Source organism: Sphaeramia orbicularis, chromosome 7, assembly GCF_902148855.1.
Source record: "Sphaeramia orbicularis chromosome 7, fSphaOr1.1, whole genome shotgun sequence".
NCBI lineage: Eukaryota > Metazoa > Chordata > Actinopteri > Kurtiformes > Apogonidae > Sphaeramia > Sphaeramia orbicularis.
The window spans coordinates 38,424,899-38,441,258 of NC_043963.1; the positions used below are offsets into that span (position 1 = coordinate 38,424,899).

At 37.5% G+C, this 16,360-nt stretch overlaps 1 protein-coding gene across 1 annotated transcript; it reads left to right on the top strand.

The window, feature by feature from the left end:
* The first annotated feature begins 1,005 nt into the window (after window positions 1-1,005).
* ndufa4l2a (NDUFA4 mitochondrial complex associated like 2a) lies at window positions 1,006-10,193 on the top strand. Its single transcript, XM_030139427.1, has 4 exons — window positions 1,006-1,205; window positions 5,928-6,013; window positions 7,607-7,667; window positions 9,465-10,193. The coding sequence occupies exons 1-4, from the start codon at window positions 1,161-1,163 to the stop codon at window positions 9,519-9,521; spliced, it is 249 nt and encodes an 82-aa protein (XP_029995287.1). The 5' UTR covers window positions 1,006-1,160; the 3' UTR covers window positions 9,522-10,193.
* The last annotated feature ends 6,167 nt before the right edge of the window (window positions 10,194-16,360 follow it).

Genomic DNA, 16,360 nt, shown 5'->3' on the forward strand with positions numbered 1-16,360 from the left:
CAATGAGAACATTTGTTAGAAGTTAAAAAAAAAGCTAAAGGATGAAACTGAGGGGTCAAATAATACTGCACACGGACATGTGATAAAAGAGTTGCATTTTTAATTTGACCTTCCAAGTTAAGTCAAATATGTATCAATCAATATTTTTTTGTTGTTTAATAAGGTTTATTGTCATTATCTTTCATCTACATCACTGAAATGCCTTTTGAGGTGAAGGGGTTGAATATTTCTGATTGCAACTCTAAGATCTTGCGTCCCTACAACCACCTGACGTGAGTGCAGTGAATTACCTCTTTAAACATCCATCAACACCAATACTTAGAAAATCAATTTCAAGACACACACCAGTCCTGTTGCTTCAATAGGCCTTTCACTGTGCTGACTGGTTATTTTAAGTGTCCTTCAAAAACACAAACATGCTGATTGTGGCACATAATTATGTTTTGGACTTCAGCTGCCAGACGTGATTAACCAGAAGAAAAGGGACGATTTCCCTGAGTGTTTGTGGAGGCTCTATGAAAGCACTAAGACTCAACCACAGACAGTTATGCCTGTGTTTATTTCCACTTGGTGTCATTCTTTTTTAAATATTTTAACATTTCTGTTAAAACTGAGGGTTGAAAAAATGGAGTCAAATATATTTCTATGCATCTGTAAAGCGGTAGCTTTTTGAATTTGTTGTGGATCTTTATTGTTTGGATTTCTTTGTTTACATCTGCAGTTTGGGTAACTGGAGAGGTCCTTAGAGATTCCCCACGGACACAGTGAAAGGACAGATTGTTTGTGTGCTTTTCCATTTCCCTCGTTTGTTTCCCAAAGGGGCCAAAAAGTGTTTATTGAAAAAAAAAAAAAAAGAGCAAGTAAACCCTCTTACACAACTTCTACAGATTGAACAGCATGATATGAGCATTAAAAGCCTCTGCATGTTTCTACTGGTGTATTATGATCAACATAACTTATCCCATTCAGCATTCACCAACATAATCACCTCTACAAGGGACCAGAGGCTGTGATTGCACACAAATGACCTCTTTCTCCTCCTCCTCCTCCTCCTCCTCCTCCTCATGTAGAGCAACAGGTCCTTGTGCACAACTGTAAAAGGCTTTTGGTTCCCCATACTTAGGGCCTGAATTGTTCTGAATTTTCTTCAAACTGGAGCAATGATATTTCGGACTGCAGTAGAGCATGCCAAGAGGCACCCGGGTGTAAGTAATGAGAATTCTTTTCTTTTCTTTTCTTTTCTTTTCTTTTCTTTTACAAAAAAATGTAGAAAAAGACAGTAAATGAAGCAGAAAGGTGACAGAACCAACAATTGTGCAGCTCTGATGTATGTGAATAAATCAGATTAAACAAAATCTTACAATCTAATTTTCCGTAATTGCATAATAACTCCAATACCAGATTAATGTTAAATATTTCTGGGTTATTTATGATGCTAAGTTGCAGCTATGACCTTAAATTCTGTGAACTTGCTGTATTGTGTTGGTTTCTTAGTTTAGTACAGACATATGACACCGTACACAGTAACAAAGAGGGAATACCACAGTTTTAATACACTGTGTAGACAATAGGGATGAAGATCATTTACAGTCTCTGACTCACATTAAGCTCTAAATAAATCTGTTTTCTTATGCTCATAGCTCTGTTATAATATATCTACACATTATGACTACTGCATCCTATTTCCTCAAAATCTTTGGAAACACTGTGCAACATATTCAATAAAATCTTAAAACAATCCCATAAAATGCAGATACGCCTGTCAATCATTCTTTGGTTCTCTCAAAATCAACTATTTTTCATTGTTCACTCACTGTAATTTCTAACTTTCACTGTGCATAATGATGTCTCTGCAGAATTTGACACATTGAAGGTTTTCACACATTCACCTGCTGAAGGGAAAAAGTTTCCCCTTGTTCAGCTAAAACCCAAATGGAAGAACTGGACCTGACAGTTTTTGTAAGATCAGAAAAATATTGGAGCCGTTCCAGATCTAGAATGCCTCCAAACTCCAATTATTACTCAATGCAAGGTAGTGTTACATCTTATAACATGACTGCATCAGGTCTTTAAAGAGCGTTGGTCAGCTAATGATGAGGACAGCTGCTTCCAGACTCTAGGGACAGATTCACAAGGAGTTTCTCAGCAGCATTGTGTACTGTTCATTTCACCCCGTGAATGCCTCTCTGGTTTGATTTCAGAACAAATGTGGCAGAGACTCATTGTCCCAGAACGCCACAGGAGAGCTTTTCTCCCTGTAGCTATTAGACTCTGTAACACCTACACTTACACCTTATATTTGCAATGTGAAAGTGACATTGTTATCTCTATAGTGTACCACATTTGCCACTGTATGTTATAATTCTACATCTACTTATTTACCTCAATGTTTTTACATATTTTAGAGGTTTATTTTAATATATTCTTCCACTGAGCATTTAAAAGTACAAGAATTTCTTACTGGATAAATACAGTTCTTTTTATCTCATCATATACTGTTGTATCATCTTATCATGTATCTTCACAAAAAAAAAAAGCCAATCAATAAGACCAATCTCAATAAAGGTATAGTGAAAATAAAGAGATGGGGAAGGCAAAACATGCAAAAATGCAAAATGGTGGATGTCAAAAGAGAAAAGTAAAATGTCAACTTAATACATGCAAATAAAAGCAATGAAAAGATAACATCAGATCAAAGGAAGCCTATAAAAATAGTTTTCAGCAGTGATTTGAGGAGATGTCATTAACTAAGTACCAAATGAAACTTTGAGAGGCTGTAAAACCTATGACTTTTATAAACCTCCTAAATCTAAACTGACAAAATCTTAGTATTTTGGAAATGAGTTCTTGGAATAAAAATACATTTTTAAATGTGAGTTGTCCCTACAGGGGACAGGATTATTTCTACTTTTCTAACCAGCTCTGCTGTCAACGAGTAGAGTGACAGAGCGGAGTGAGTTTTTCCTTCTTGTCATCATCATCCCAGGAGTCAGAGAGGGAGAGAGAGAGAGAAGCAGCAGAGAGGAAATCCCTATGAGACTCTACCAGAAATGCTTGATCTGGTCTATCATCCTGTCAGACAGACAGGCAGACAGACAGACAGACAGACAGAGATGGAGACAGTGAAAGACAGACAGGCAGTAAGAGAGAGAGAGAGAGAGAGAGAGAGAGAGAGAGAGAGAGAGAGAGAGAGAGAGAGAGAGAGAGAGAGAGAGAGAGAGAGAGAGAGAGAGAGAGAGGAGCTGTAGCTACTGAATCCCCACGAGACAAAGTACAAACCTTGATCAAGTTACAACAGTCAGAGACAGACAGAAGGAGACAGACAGAGAGAGAGAGAGAGAGACAGGCTGTTAGGGAGAGTCTGAAATGTTAGGAGGCATTTAAGCAGGCATCTTGACAGAAAACCTGGCAGATGGAGAGATGGAGGGTCCGACAGACAGAGATAGAGGCTATTAATGTCAGGCAGAGACACACACTGTAGAATATTTACAATGAATACTTTAATTTTTAGGATAGTCTGTTACTGTTTGGACAGGCAGGTTCCAGTCCAACCCTTCTTTATAAAGGAGGTGGGTGACATTTTCTACATTCTGACTTAGATGAAGTGAACAAAGGGCTATGCACTGGACAACTGAAGTGAAGGTTAATTCAGAGTCTTTTCCATACATAAACCTTAAATCACACAACAATATCTAATGAAATATCATTCTTTTTATGAGCCTTCAATCTTACAAACTGACTGATACACACCAGTGATGAATCACATGGCTTTTTAGTATAAATATGGACAGTCTTTCAACAATTCACCCTCAAAGAAAACTCTGTATTCTCAGCTTTTCTAAACATGTATCTACATTTCACTACGAAGTTCTCAGTCAGTTTGTGCAAAAGGTCTGCACCGAAGATTTAAGACGATTTCAGAGCTCTTACAAGTATTTTCATGATTGGTGTCATAGTTAATATGACTGGTAGTATTATGACCACCAATCCAAGACCAAGTCAAAACTACAGTGAATACAGGACATAACATTCATGATGAAGCATCAAGATCAACCCAACACCAAGACTAAGACTAGACCAGATACACAATCTGCTCAAGTTTGATGTCATGTTACTCTGAGACTAATTTCCAAATCCAAACAGTCAACAGTGCTCATGCTTCTTTACTATAAGTTGTTGGTTTGGTGAAGCACCAGTTAAGGTTCAGACGTATTTATTTAACTCAAATACTGTGGTGAATGCAATTTCTATAGTCTGCATTTCACTTACAGCAGATTTCAGTTGTAAAATACTGTTTAAGCTGATGGTCTATTCACATCAGTGCATGGCTTCACTTTGTGCTAAGCTGCTTATTGACGTAAATTGTTATTTTAATGATTTTACATTGAGCTGGACAGCACAGTAAAGGGACCCAAAATCTAAACACATAGTAGCCCATAAAGAGGTGAAACATCTCATAAAATATTTATTCTGTATCAGGAGAATACATAAACATCCAGCCTGGTAGATGTAGTGGGAGCTAACATTAGCTAGCTAAAGTGCTAAAGCTAGCATTATCTATTGTTTAAGAATGATAATTTTATCATTTTCATCCACCTCTATGCTATATCTTCACATGGGAAGTGATAATAAATGCATTATGGCTTACCTGTCTTGGTTTATTCAGTTAGTTTATGAGCAATAATGGAGTTACACACTACATGTCTAATCTCTCACAACACTAACATAGGATTAGCTACATTCAATATGCTAACTAAATTAGAGTTAAGTAGCCTTTAAATGTACCTTGTTGGAAAGTAACTGTCAACCAACTAAAACTGCACCATGAAACGCACAGAATATACACTGGTGGTTAATATGTATAGCTAATATTTATTTGGGAGTAATTTCTCGACAGCTATATAGACAAACAGACTGCTAACATTACTTAGCTGGTTTAATTAGCGCCCCTGTCATCAGTTCCAAGATAAAAGTCCTGCTAAAAGTTTGACATGGCCTAAACTATGTCTGTAACCACCAAAAAGCCCCAATACACTGTTGGCCCACATGTAAAGCCACCTTTGTTTCTTTTACCTACTTTGTTCCACACTCAACCAAAATTTTAATTAGCATGCTTCCATTTTTCTATCTGTTTGTTGGGGGGTTGCATGTATTTTCTGCATATTTCAATTTAAAAAAGTATTAGCCATTGCATACAAGTATAAAAAGTGAAAAGCAACTATTGAAGGAATCTTATTATAAAGCTCTCAAATATAGTAACAAGGTAAAATAATTCCAATAATCACAGCCTTTCTGTAAATTAAACCCATTTGGAAAATAGTTTTTTTTTTTATCAGTTTCCTTTTTATGGGAAAAACTATTGAAAATAGTTCAGAAAAGCGTTGAGAAGAAGTTGTGTGAATTAACTTCATTCCTGAGTCAATAAAAATGCTGTATATGCCCTTTTTAAATTGTAAGAGTGTGCTATTATTTGCATATTCACAGATACATCCATGTCAGGAGTCATGAGGTTGAAGCTGATGGGGGATGATGCAACGTAGAGAACAGTGTTACCGTTTCCCTATCAGAATAATATCTACAATCTCATATCCAGTTTTACTTGCAATGGATTTCACCATATGAACAGCGGAGCAAGTCTCTCTTCTTTTTCTAAAGCTTGCAGACAGCGGACTATCACGGAAAAAAATTATTAGAAAAAACTAAATTAAAAAAATATAGAAAAATACTTTAGATTTCAAGTATTATCTCCACAGTGGCAATAGTCTTAAAGTTATTCAGCTTCACCATAGATAATATAGATGATGATATAGACAAGAACTTTAATGAGTATGTGTACATATGTCATCAGTTGTACTTTCTTAAATGATGATCACGTTTATAAACATACATGTCTGAGTATTGATAGTTTGAATTTTTTTTATTTTCAGCTCATCCCCCAGTTCTTCTTCATCTGTTTGGGAATGGGCGGGGCGGGGCTGTATCTGATCCGACTGGCCAGAGGACCACACGTTACGTAAGGATCTTTCAGTTTTTGCAACACATCTCATACTGAATGTTATTTACAGTATAGGAAATATTCAGAGCTTTTACTTAAATAAAAGTAATAATCAATACACTAATGTGCACATATTTAATGTTGCTGCTGGTAGGGCTTATCTTAATATACTGTCGGATTGCTTAATCTGTAATAATAATAATACATAATTATTGTATTATGAATGTGAGAGCGAATGAATAATGGGTCAATAATGTAAAGCGCTTTGGGTGTCTAGAAAGGCGCTATATAAATCCAATCCATTATTATTATTATTATTATTATTATTATTTGTTATTACATTTTTATTTCAAGTAATATACATTTGAAAAGTAACTAAAGCATACAGGCAGATGTAATGGTCTAAAAAGTAAAATATTTGCCTCTGAGAAATAGTGAGTAGGATAGAGTAGAAGAAAATGGAAATATTCAGGTCCATGTATCAAATTTGTACTTGAGCACAAGTACTTTGCTGACTTAGTTTCTTTACACTGCTGGTATTACAGGGGCACTGAACACTGAAGTTTTCACTGACAATATACAGCAGCAAAGAGACAACTTAATAAAAGATAAGCAAATGGACAAGAAAATTAAGACAACATCTTCAAAGCAAACACAGAAACATCTCCCGTGTAAACAAAAGTCTGTTTTTGTTCTCCTAGAAACATTTATGTTGTAACTTGCAGAAAATAAAATGAGTTTCTGTTGTGATATGCTGTCAAATTTCTGGGTTTTTCTTTCTTTTCTTTGTTTATTTGTCAAAATATTTCATATTTTTTCCATCTTTTTAAACAATTTGCCTGATCTGGCAGACGATGATGCAGACATCTGTTTAATCTTTTTTTTCTCCACGTTATTTAAGGACAGTTTGGCTGCAGCTTCTAGAGTGATACAATGCTCTCCTGCAGACCGGAGACAGGATGGAGAATACCAGCAGATATTTAATTATTATGCTTTCTGAACTAGAAAATGATGAGTTTGACTGTAATTCAGCAGACTTGCTTCCTCTTCATGCTGAAATGCAGATTTGTTAACATTTTAATGAGGCACATAGTGGGTCCATGAATGACTTTTCACATAGAAACCAAGCAGAGCGGTGGTCTTTAATGACAGTGACTGACAATAGCGATAACTCCCCCTTGAAGTGCTCTCTCCTTGAATTTTCTCTCCTCCTGCTGCTATCCAAACTGTTGATTCCCACTTACTGATACTTTAATAACAGCTAAATACTTAGAGCACAGGGTGGTGCCCTGTCTTGCGTTTTTGTATAGCTTTCATAATTTCTTCACAGTGACTGTTTACACGCCAGATGAAATTGTTAGAAAGAAGATCCTGGTGGTGGCACAGCAGGTTTAAAGCACATACTGTGAGCTGAATCTGTCTCACAGTTTTTGGTCGTCCTCGCTTCTGTTTTTTAAATACTTTATTATACTTGATCTGAGGGATTAAATAAATCAGACTTCCCAGGATACTTGCATGTTAGTTTAGTAACAAGAGTTTGATTCACAAATGTGAAGTTCGTAGTGAATAATACAATATCAGTTTGTTTCCCCTTTCTCTGTGTGCCTGTAGCTGGAACAAGACCCAAAACCCAGAGCCATGGAATAAACTTGACCCTACATATCAATACAAGGTAAAACACTCAGAAAATCTCATTTCATTCACACTCACATTCACATTTCTTGAATATTTTGAAATTATCGATCTACAGTTATTTGTTGATCTATTTCCAACATATTCTTCTGTTTCATTGTTTACTAAAAATGAAGCCACAATGGAGAGGCCATGCGTGAAAAACTAAGCACACCCCATGGTTCTATAACTTGTAGAACCACCTTTAGCAGCAGTAATAGCATTTTGGCCCACTCCTCTTTAAAATGTTGGTTCATTTCATTAGAGTTTCAGAGCTTTACTTAAAAAAAGGAAAATAAAAATTTTCACTGAAAAAGGCATGACATAAAAAAATATATATATGAAGAAACTGTTCAAAATCAAGGCAATTGTATGAATTGAATGTAAAAAAGCCAAACTTCAGGAGGTTAAGGTTTATGGCCACACTTCTGTGCATAGCTCTCCAAATGTCCCATCACAAGATTTCAGTCAGGTTTAGGTCTGGTCTTTGACTGGGTCATTATAATTATACAATCATTTTCTCCTTCAGTAATTCTGTTATTGATTTACTTCTGTGCTTGCGATCATTATCCTGTTGCATGACTCAGTTTCAGCAAAGCTTTCGCTGTCAGACACACAGCCTTACATTTGTCTCTTCAATATTCTGGTATACAGAGGCGTTCACGGCCTGCAAGGTGCCCAGGTCCTGTGAGACTTTTTCTAATTGTACTGTCATGAGCTTTAACATTTAACATGTTAATTTCAGACAGTAGAGTCACAGATTTAGCTCTTGATTTTTTTTGGAATTTCTCTGAGTGACAATCTGACCTCAACCTTGACCGGTAAATTTCATGGGACATCCATTCCACTGTCATGAAAGTTTTCCATTTGTGACTAATCTGTCCCTATAGGGCTTAATACTGAAGTCTCCACTCGATGACATTTTTATAGAAGTTATCGCACATGCTGATGGTCCATAAATCAAGGTCCTCTGATTAACAGTACATGAGTGCTAATTCCTGTGGAAGCGCTACAGTAGTACTTAAGTTTTTACACAATGGTTCTGCATATTATCCAAGTTTTTGTTTATTAAATAATGCATAGTGTTACTTTATTTTTCAGAATAATCAGGCAGGATCCATATATGTCTGTGGTTTAGCTTTTCGAAATGTGATTTACTACTGTCAAATAATTAACAGCCCAAGTGATACTGACAGAGGTGACAAAAGTCCATATACTCTGGTAGTGGCAGAGATAGGGAGACTCCCATAAGGCAGTAAAAATTAACGGTTGTTGTCAGTCATAGGGCAGTAATTATATATATTTGCACTGGGCTGAGTAAGGCTGCACAGTAGCTATTCTGCACAAACACACACAACATTATCTGATATGTATGAGGCTGTGGTTGGTGAATGGCCAAAATAGTACACTTTGACCCAGGACAATGGATTGTCATGTGACAATTTTTATTTATTTATTTATTTATTTTTAAATGGAAGCCCATTTCTACCACTGTGATGAAAAAAGTCCTGTGAGTCAAAATACTAATTCATTATGTTTAGATAATAAGTTATCATTTCAATTTACAGGATGTTTTTTCCACACATAGTGGTGGCAATGGGCTTCCATTCCAGGTCTAGATACCAAAACTACTTAGTTTGGTTTAAGAAAAGATAACAGGTTTGGTTAAACAGACCTTTTCACAACACCCTGACCTAGGTGTGTATTAGTGGCTTTGGACACACTGGACACACACAAATGTTTCTTTGCACAATGACATTAGGTTTCAGTTGATTTTTATTTTCTCTTTCCTCAACAGTTTGTGAACATCGCCACAGACTATGAAAACCTGAAGAAGAATGGGCCCCAGTTCTGAATCTCCATATAAACCTGAGTGGGAGAACGTGCTGATTCAGGATCAGATCTATTCCGTGTCATGTGGCCCTTATTGTTTTGGCATCTCTGTGCCCCTATGGTGTTTGTAAAGCACCCAGTGATCTTAGTTATGTGTTAGGATGTACATTTTTGAGGAAATAAAGTTCAGTAGAGTTTGCAGAATTTCTATTTGCAGGTCCACAGGAAAGATGCAACACACATAAACAACTCTGCATGTATTCACTATGTCTGCACATTCAGGATGTGTTTCATAAACATCATGGCTGTTCTGAGTTAGAAACAGCATTTACATTTTACGTGTTTCTTAAGCCACTATTGGCTTTATGGGTACAGGACGGGTCAAACCATATGGAAACTGGCTCAAAATTGCAAAAAAAGATTCATGAGACAGAAAGATGGAGACATTACTTGAGAGTTTGCAGAATGGACCAAATGGAAGATGTGTTGACAGAGGACAGAGGAGCATGGCCGGAGATTTACCTCATTATTATAACATTTTGAAATCCCATCTTCCCTCCTTTTGCTGTGTGTTATGTCATATGTAAAGGCTTATTTGATGGCTTCTATGACCCACACATACATATGTACAGTATAGCAATAGTTGTTCATCATTTAAAGAGTATAATATGTAATAAAGTATGAGTATAAAAAAAAGTATTTTAAAAAAGCACTGCTGATTTTGTAAGTTTTAGCTTTTATATTGTGGAAATTCCTGCAAATTATGCTCATGTTTATATGGGAAAAACATAATATAATATCAAATAATATAGTATGTGTGTGTGTGTGTGTGTGTGTGTGTGTGTGTGTGTGTGTGTGTGTGTGTGTGTATCTATCTATCTATCTATCTATCTATCTATCTATCTATCTATCTATCTATCTATCTATCTATCTATCTATCTATCTATCTATCTATCTATCTACAGTACAGGCCAAAAGTTTGGACACACCTTCTCATTCTTCGCATTTTCTTTATTTTCATGACTATTTACATTGTAGATTCTCACTGAAGGCATCAAAACTATGAATGAACACATGTGGAATTATGTACTTAACAAAAAAGTGTGAAATAACTGAAAACATCTCTTATATTCTAGTTTCTTCAAAGTAGCCACCCTTAGCTCTGATGACTGCCTTGCACACTCTTGGCATTCTCTTGATAAGCATCAAGAGGTAGTCACCTGAAATGGTTTTCACTTCATAGCTGTGCCTTGTCAGGGTTACTTAGTGGAATTTCTTGCCTTATTGATGGGGTTGGGACCATCAGTTGTATTGTGCAGAAGTCAGGTTGATGCACAGCTGACAGCCCTATTGGACAACTGTTAGAATGCATATTATGGCGAGAACCAATCAGCTAAGTAAAGACAAACGAGTGGCCATCATTACTTTAAGAAATGAAGGTCAGTCAGTCTAGAAAATTTCAAAAACTTTGAATGTGTCCCCAAGTGCAGTCGCAAAAACCATCAAGCGCTCCAACGAAACTGGCTCACATGAGGACCGCCCCAGGAAAGGAAGACCAAGAGTCACCTCTGATGCTGAAGATAAGTTCATCTGAGTCACCAGCCTCAGAAATCGCAAATTAACAGCAGCTCAGATTAGAGACCAGATGAATACCACACAGAGCTCTAGCAGCAGACACATCTCTACAACAACTGTTAAGAGGAGACTGCGTGAATCAGGCCTTCATGGTCAAATAGCTGCTAGGAAACCACTGCTAAGGAGAGGCAACAAACAGAAGAGATTTATTTGGGCCAAGAAACCCAAGGAATGGACATTAGACCAGTGGAAATCTGTGCTTTGGTCTGATGAGTCCAAATTTGAGATCTTTGGATCCAACCACCGTGTCTTTGTGCGACGCAGAAAAGGTGAACAGATGGATGCTACATGCCTGGTTCCCACCGTGAAGCATGGAGGGGGAGGTGTGATGGTGTGGGGGTGCTTTGCTGGTGACGCTGTTGGGGATTTATTCAAGATTGAAGGCAACCTGAATCAGCATGGCTACCACAGCATCCTGAAGTGACATGCCATTCCATCCGGTTTGCGTTTAGTTGGACCATCATTTATGTTTCAACAGGACAATGACCCCAAACACACCTCCAGGCTGTGTGAGGGATATTTGACCAAGAAGGAGAGTGATGGAGTGCTGCGCCAGATGACCTGGCCTCCACAGTCACCGGACCTGAACCCAATCGAGATGGTTTGGGGTGAGCTGGACCGCAGAGTGAAGGCAAAAGGGCCAACAAGTGCTAAGCATCTCTGGGAACTTCTTCAAGACTGTTAGGAAACCATTTCAGGTGACTACCTCTTGAAGCTCATCAAGAGAATGCCAAGAGTGTGCAAAACAGTCATCAGAGCTAAGGGTGGCTACTTTGAAGAAACTAGAATATAAGAGATGTTTTCAGTTATTTCACACTTTTTTGTTAAGTACATAATTCCACATGTGTTCATTCATAGTTTTGATGCCTTCAGTGAGAATCTACAATGTAAATAGTCATGAAAATAAAGAAAATGCAAAGAATGAGAAGGTGTGTCCAAACTTTTGGCCTGTACTCTATCTATCTATCTATCTATCTATCTATCTATCTATCTATCTATCTATCTATCTATCTATCTATCTATCTATCTATCTATCTATCTATCTATCTATCTATCTATCTATCTATCTATCTATCTATCTATCTATCTATCTATCTATCTATCTATCTATCTATCTATCTATCTAAAAACTGTGTTCTCACCCACCTGAGTGGTATTGTGTCTGAGGGTTCTGCGCATGATCTTAGCTGTTCCTAGGACGGTGGTCTTTTGGACTGTCTTTCTCAGATGTTCCTGGTATCTTCTGGAGCCATCCTCCCACCTTGGGGGTTACTGCCCCTAGAGCCCCGATCACTATTGGCACCACTGTTGCCTTCACACCCCACATTTTGTCCAGCTCCTCCTTCAGCCCTTGGTATTTCTTGAGCTTCTGGTGTTCCTTCCTCCTGATGTTGCTGTCACATGGGATTGCTACATCTATCACTACCACTGTCTTTTGATGTTTATTGACCACCACTATGTCAGGCTGATTGGCCGTCACCATCTTGTCAGTCTGGATCTGAAGTCCCACAGGATCTTGGCTTGTTTGTTCTCAGTCGTCTTCGCAGGTGCCTCCCATCTTGAAAGTACAACAATCTAGCATGCGCAGCGTAAATGTAAATTGTCGTACATAGCCTGATCAAAAAATAAGTCATCAGATGGATTTATCTTAGCAAACAGGTGGGAGCCTGCCATTGGTTAATGACTGCTAGTTTTAACTGCTTATTTAATTCTAAACTAGAAAGCCCTGTCTGATGCTCTTTACATCATTTAAGGTCCAGTTATAATGCTTTAGTCTGCTAGAGAGCATTAAGAATGAAATGACTGGACAATGTGATAACCCATCATGCCTAATACCTACAGTATTAATTATTATTATTATAATACCTGTGGAGGCAGTGCTACGATCTGGGGTTGATTCAGTTGGTCAGGTCTAGGTTTAGAATCAATAAGTGTCCATAAAATGAGGTCAGCTGAACCTGAATATACTGAAGGACCAGATCTCAACATCAGTGTTTTTTTTTTCCTTCTTTGATGACACAGATATATTCAAAGATGACAATCCCAGGATTCATCAGAAACTGTTAAGGAGTGTTTCAGGGAGCCTGAGACATCATTTTTACATGAGTACAGACTTGAACCCCATTGAGAATCTTTGGTAGGTGCAGGAGAAGACTTTACACAGCGGTCTGACTCTCCATCTTCAATACAAGAAATTAATGTAACTAGGGATGGAAGTTTTTTGAAGCAATATTTTTTCTACATTTTTAGGTATAAATATAATACAATGACCCTATAAAAATGAGTAACTTTCAACATGTCTTAGTGGCGTACATCGATGACAAGTGCATGGACTCTGATTTCTATGTTGAGGACTGTGAATGAATTTTGCACAAGAACACTTACATTCACTCTTGAGTGTGTACGCCTCTCTTCTAGTCCTCTACAGTGACACACATGTACAACACTAACTCCTGTAGTTACATTTACTGTTCACATGGCTAGTATCAGAAAAGATTGTATCTAATTGACAGTTAAGACCAAAGTGACCAGACCTCATTTGTTACTTCACATCTGTTACATGATTACAGGATTAGCCGTCACTAACTCCACAATGAATGTGTGAGTCTTTTTTGACATTCATCCCACCTTTACAAACTCACACAGCTTTCCACAAACACTGTAAGTAACAAAGCAAGATTCGGATCTTTTTCCACATCATGAGATTAACACAAACAATCAGTAACTCTGATGGAACCGATCCATCTGTTGGCCATGCAGCCGTCACTCTGCAGCCTGATTATTGTTCTTGTGGCCTCATTCATTTCTGTGTGTGTGTTCATATGCATCAGTGTGTGTGACAGCAGTCCCGTGGCTTTGATCAGTGACAGCAACAGCAGGATGCTCAACAGATCCACAGTATGGCGATGACGTGTGACATGTGACAGCAGATTGAGCACATGGTGTACAACCTGAACACACACACACACACACACACACACACACACACACACACACACACACACACACATACACACACACACACATGCACACACCGCTGTCTTTCTATACTTCAAACACAAGCCTTATAATTATACTGAAATGAATGGGATAAAAATAAAAGGTAAGTGTTAAATCCAAATGAAAGGTCGGCAGCTGCCTCCTGGTGCACATGGGTCCATGAGACAGCGCCTCCTCTTTTACTTTTACTTTCTGGTCCTCTCGTGCTCAGTCAGTCTTTTTAAGTGTAAGTGTGCTTGTGTGTGTGTGTGTATGTGTGTGTGGGGGGGGTGTTACTGATTTTTAAACTTATATGTAAAGCACTTTGTGCCACATCCTGAATGTATGAAAAGTGCTATATAAATAAAGATTGATTGATTGATTGATTGATTGATTGATTGATTGATTGATTGATTGATTGATTGATTGACTGATTGATTGATTGAAATATTTATCCCTCCCTTAAAGCATCTGCAAGTTGACAGATTTTGCTTATGATAATTTCACTTCAGATTTACATCTGGAATAAATCTGCGTGACTTATGTATGAGAAGACTGATTTATTTGTTTGATTTATGTACGGAGTATGTAGTAGTGTTGTAGTACTCAAGATTGCTTTTTGTCCAACAAAGAGGTCTCAAAGAGGACTTTTGTTTTTGTTTGCAGGAATATCACTGCCAGGGCATTGTCTGTTTTCTCTTTCTTTTTTTTTTTTGCTATTAATTATTGCTTCTCAGCAAAGCCCCTCAGACCCATCTTTTTTAGACAAACATCAGTCAAGGAAAAACAATATAAATGTTGAAGACTCTATAATAGTTAACATTGTAAGACATTAACAATTGAGCACATGCCTTCTCCTCTGTTCTTTGTATCAGTGCGTGCTTTGCCCAGAGTTCTGTCTCTCAGACAGAACTGCACCGAGACCAGTGGACTATGAGTGAAGGGCAGAACAATCCACAGTTGCTATGTTTTTCCACACACTACACAAGCTTGTCATTGTCTCCTCAATGTTGATACTCCAAGCACACCAAAACAAGAGTAAAATAGACAATACAGTCTGAGAGCAGGGTCTCCACAGGCAAATAAACACTGATAAAGGGTAAGAAGTGATGACTGAAAGGATTATTGTTTTATGGGTGTTACATATTTGGTCTTCCACTGTCTTTTTCAAAGGAAAATAAACATTCAAAACTCAGCTGATCTCATTTGCCTTAATATATTATTAATATTTTGGATCTACAGGTTTAAGTGTTCAGAGTTAGGGTTAGTTTGGCTTGTGGGGACTGAGCTGCCTTTGCAGAGGTTTGTATTTAGTAATAACCAGCCAATTACTAAACTCTAGGGATCATTATTTATAATGTTCATTGTTTTGTTCAAAAATGTTTTAATTATCAGTCACATGAAGGTGCATTTACGCATATCATTGTAGAGACTTTAGCTTCCTTTGTAGAGGTTTGCTTTCTAGTTTGTTTAATTCAATATCCCATGTACAACACATTGTCAATTTGGTGACTGTTTTTTAATGAAGCCCAAATAACTTTTTTCAAAGTAGTTTCCCGGGAGTACTTTTGGTGTATATTTTATTCTTGACTGGAGATAAATATTTTTGTTTTCTTTTAAATGATGTCTCCCCTTTCTTCTTAATCAGCTTCCTCAGAAACTCTGTCCAAAGGTAAATTACAAACAAGTTCTTAAAATTCGTCGAGGATCTTTGTCTTGTTCAGTGAATGGTGAGGTCTTAACTTGTGTTTCATCTTCTTAAGAAACATCAGACATTCATCTCTATAATGCAACATCCCATTATGCAACATCAAAACATGACTGTGCTTTTGAACACTACAGTGATTATTGTGCCAGTGACCTTGAACGATGGAACTTGAGGGATCTAATGGGTTCCCTGAAGGATTTAAGGGCCCTAAACACATGCGTCAAAGAAGTTATCAGGTCGTGAGAAACAGGCACAGAGATGAGACGTTATTTGTTTAGCGATGCTGGTGTGTGTGTCGGTGTGGATGTGCATCTGTTATGTTTATGTGTGTTTTCAAGTGAGAGCTGAGATCTTCTCTCACATTTGACCTGCGATTCAGCTGGTCAGTCTCTGTGGATAGAATGTACAGTACAGAAATCCTCTGCCAGAAGCTGAAGCAAAAAAAAACAAAAAAAACAAAGTGAATTGCTGATGAGGAGACAAAGTAGCCTCAGTTAAAACAAAGGTCCATTCAGTTTTTCAGTGGAAGACATTTGAGG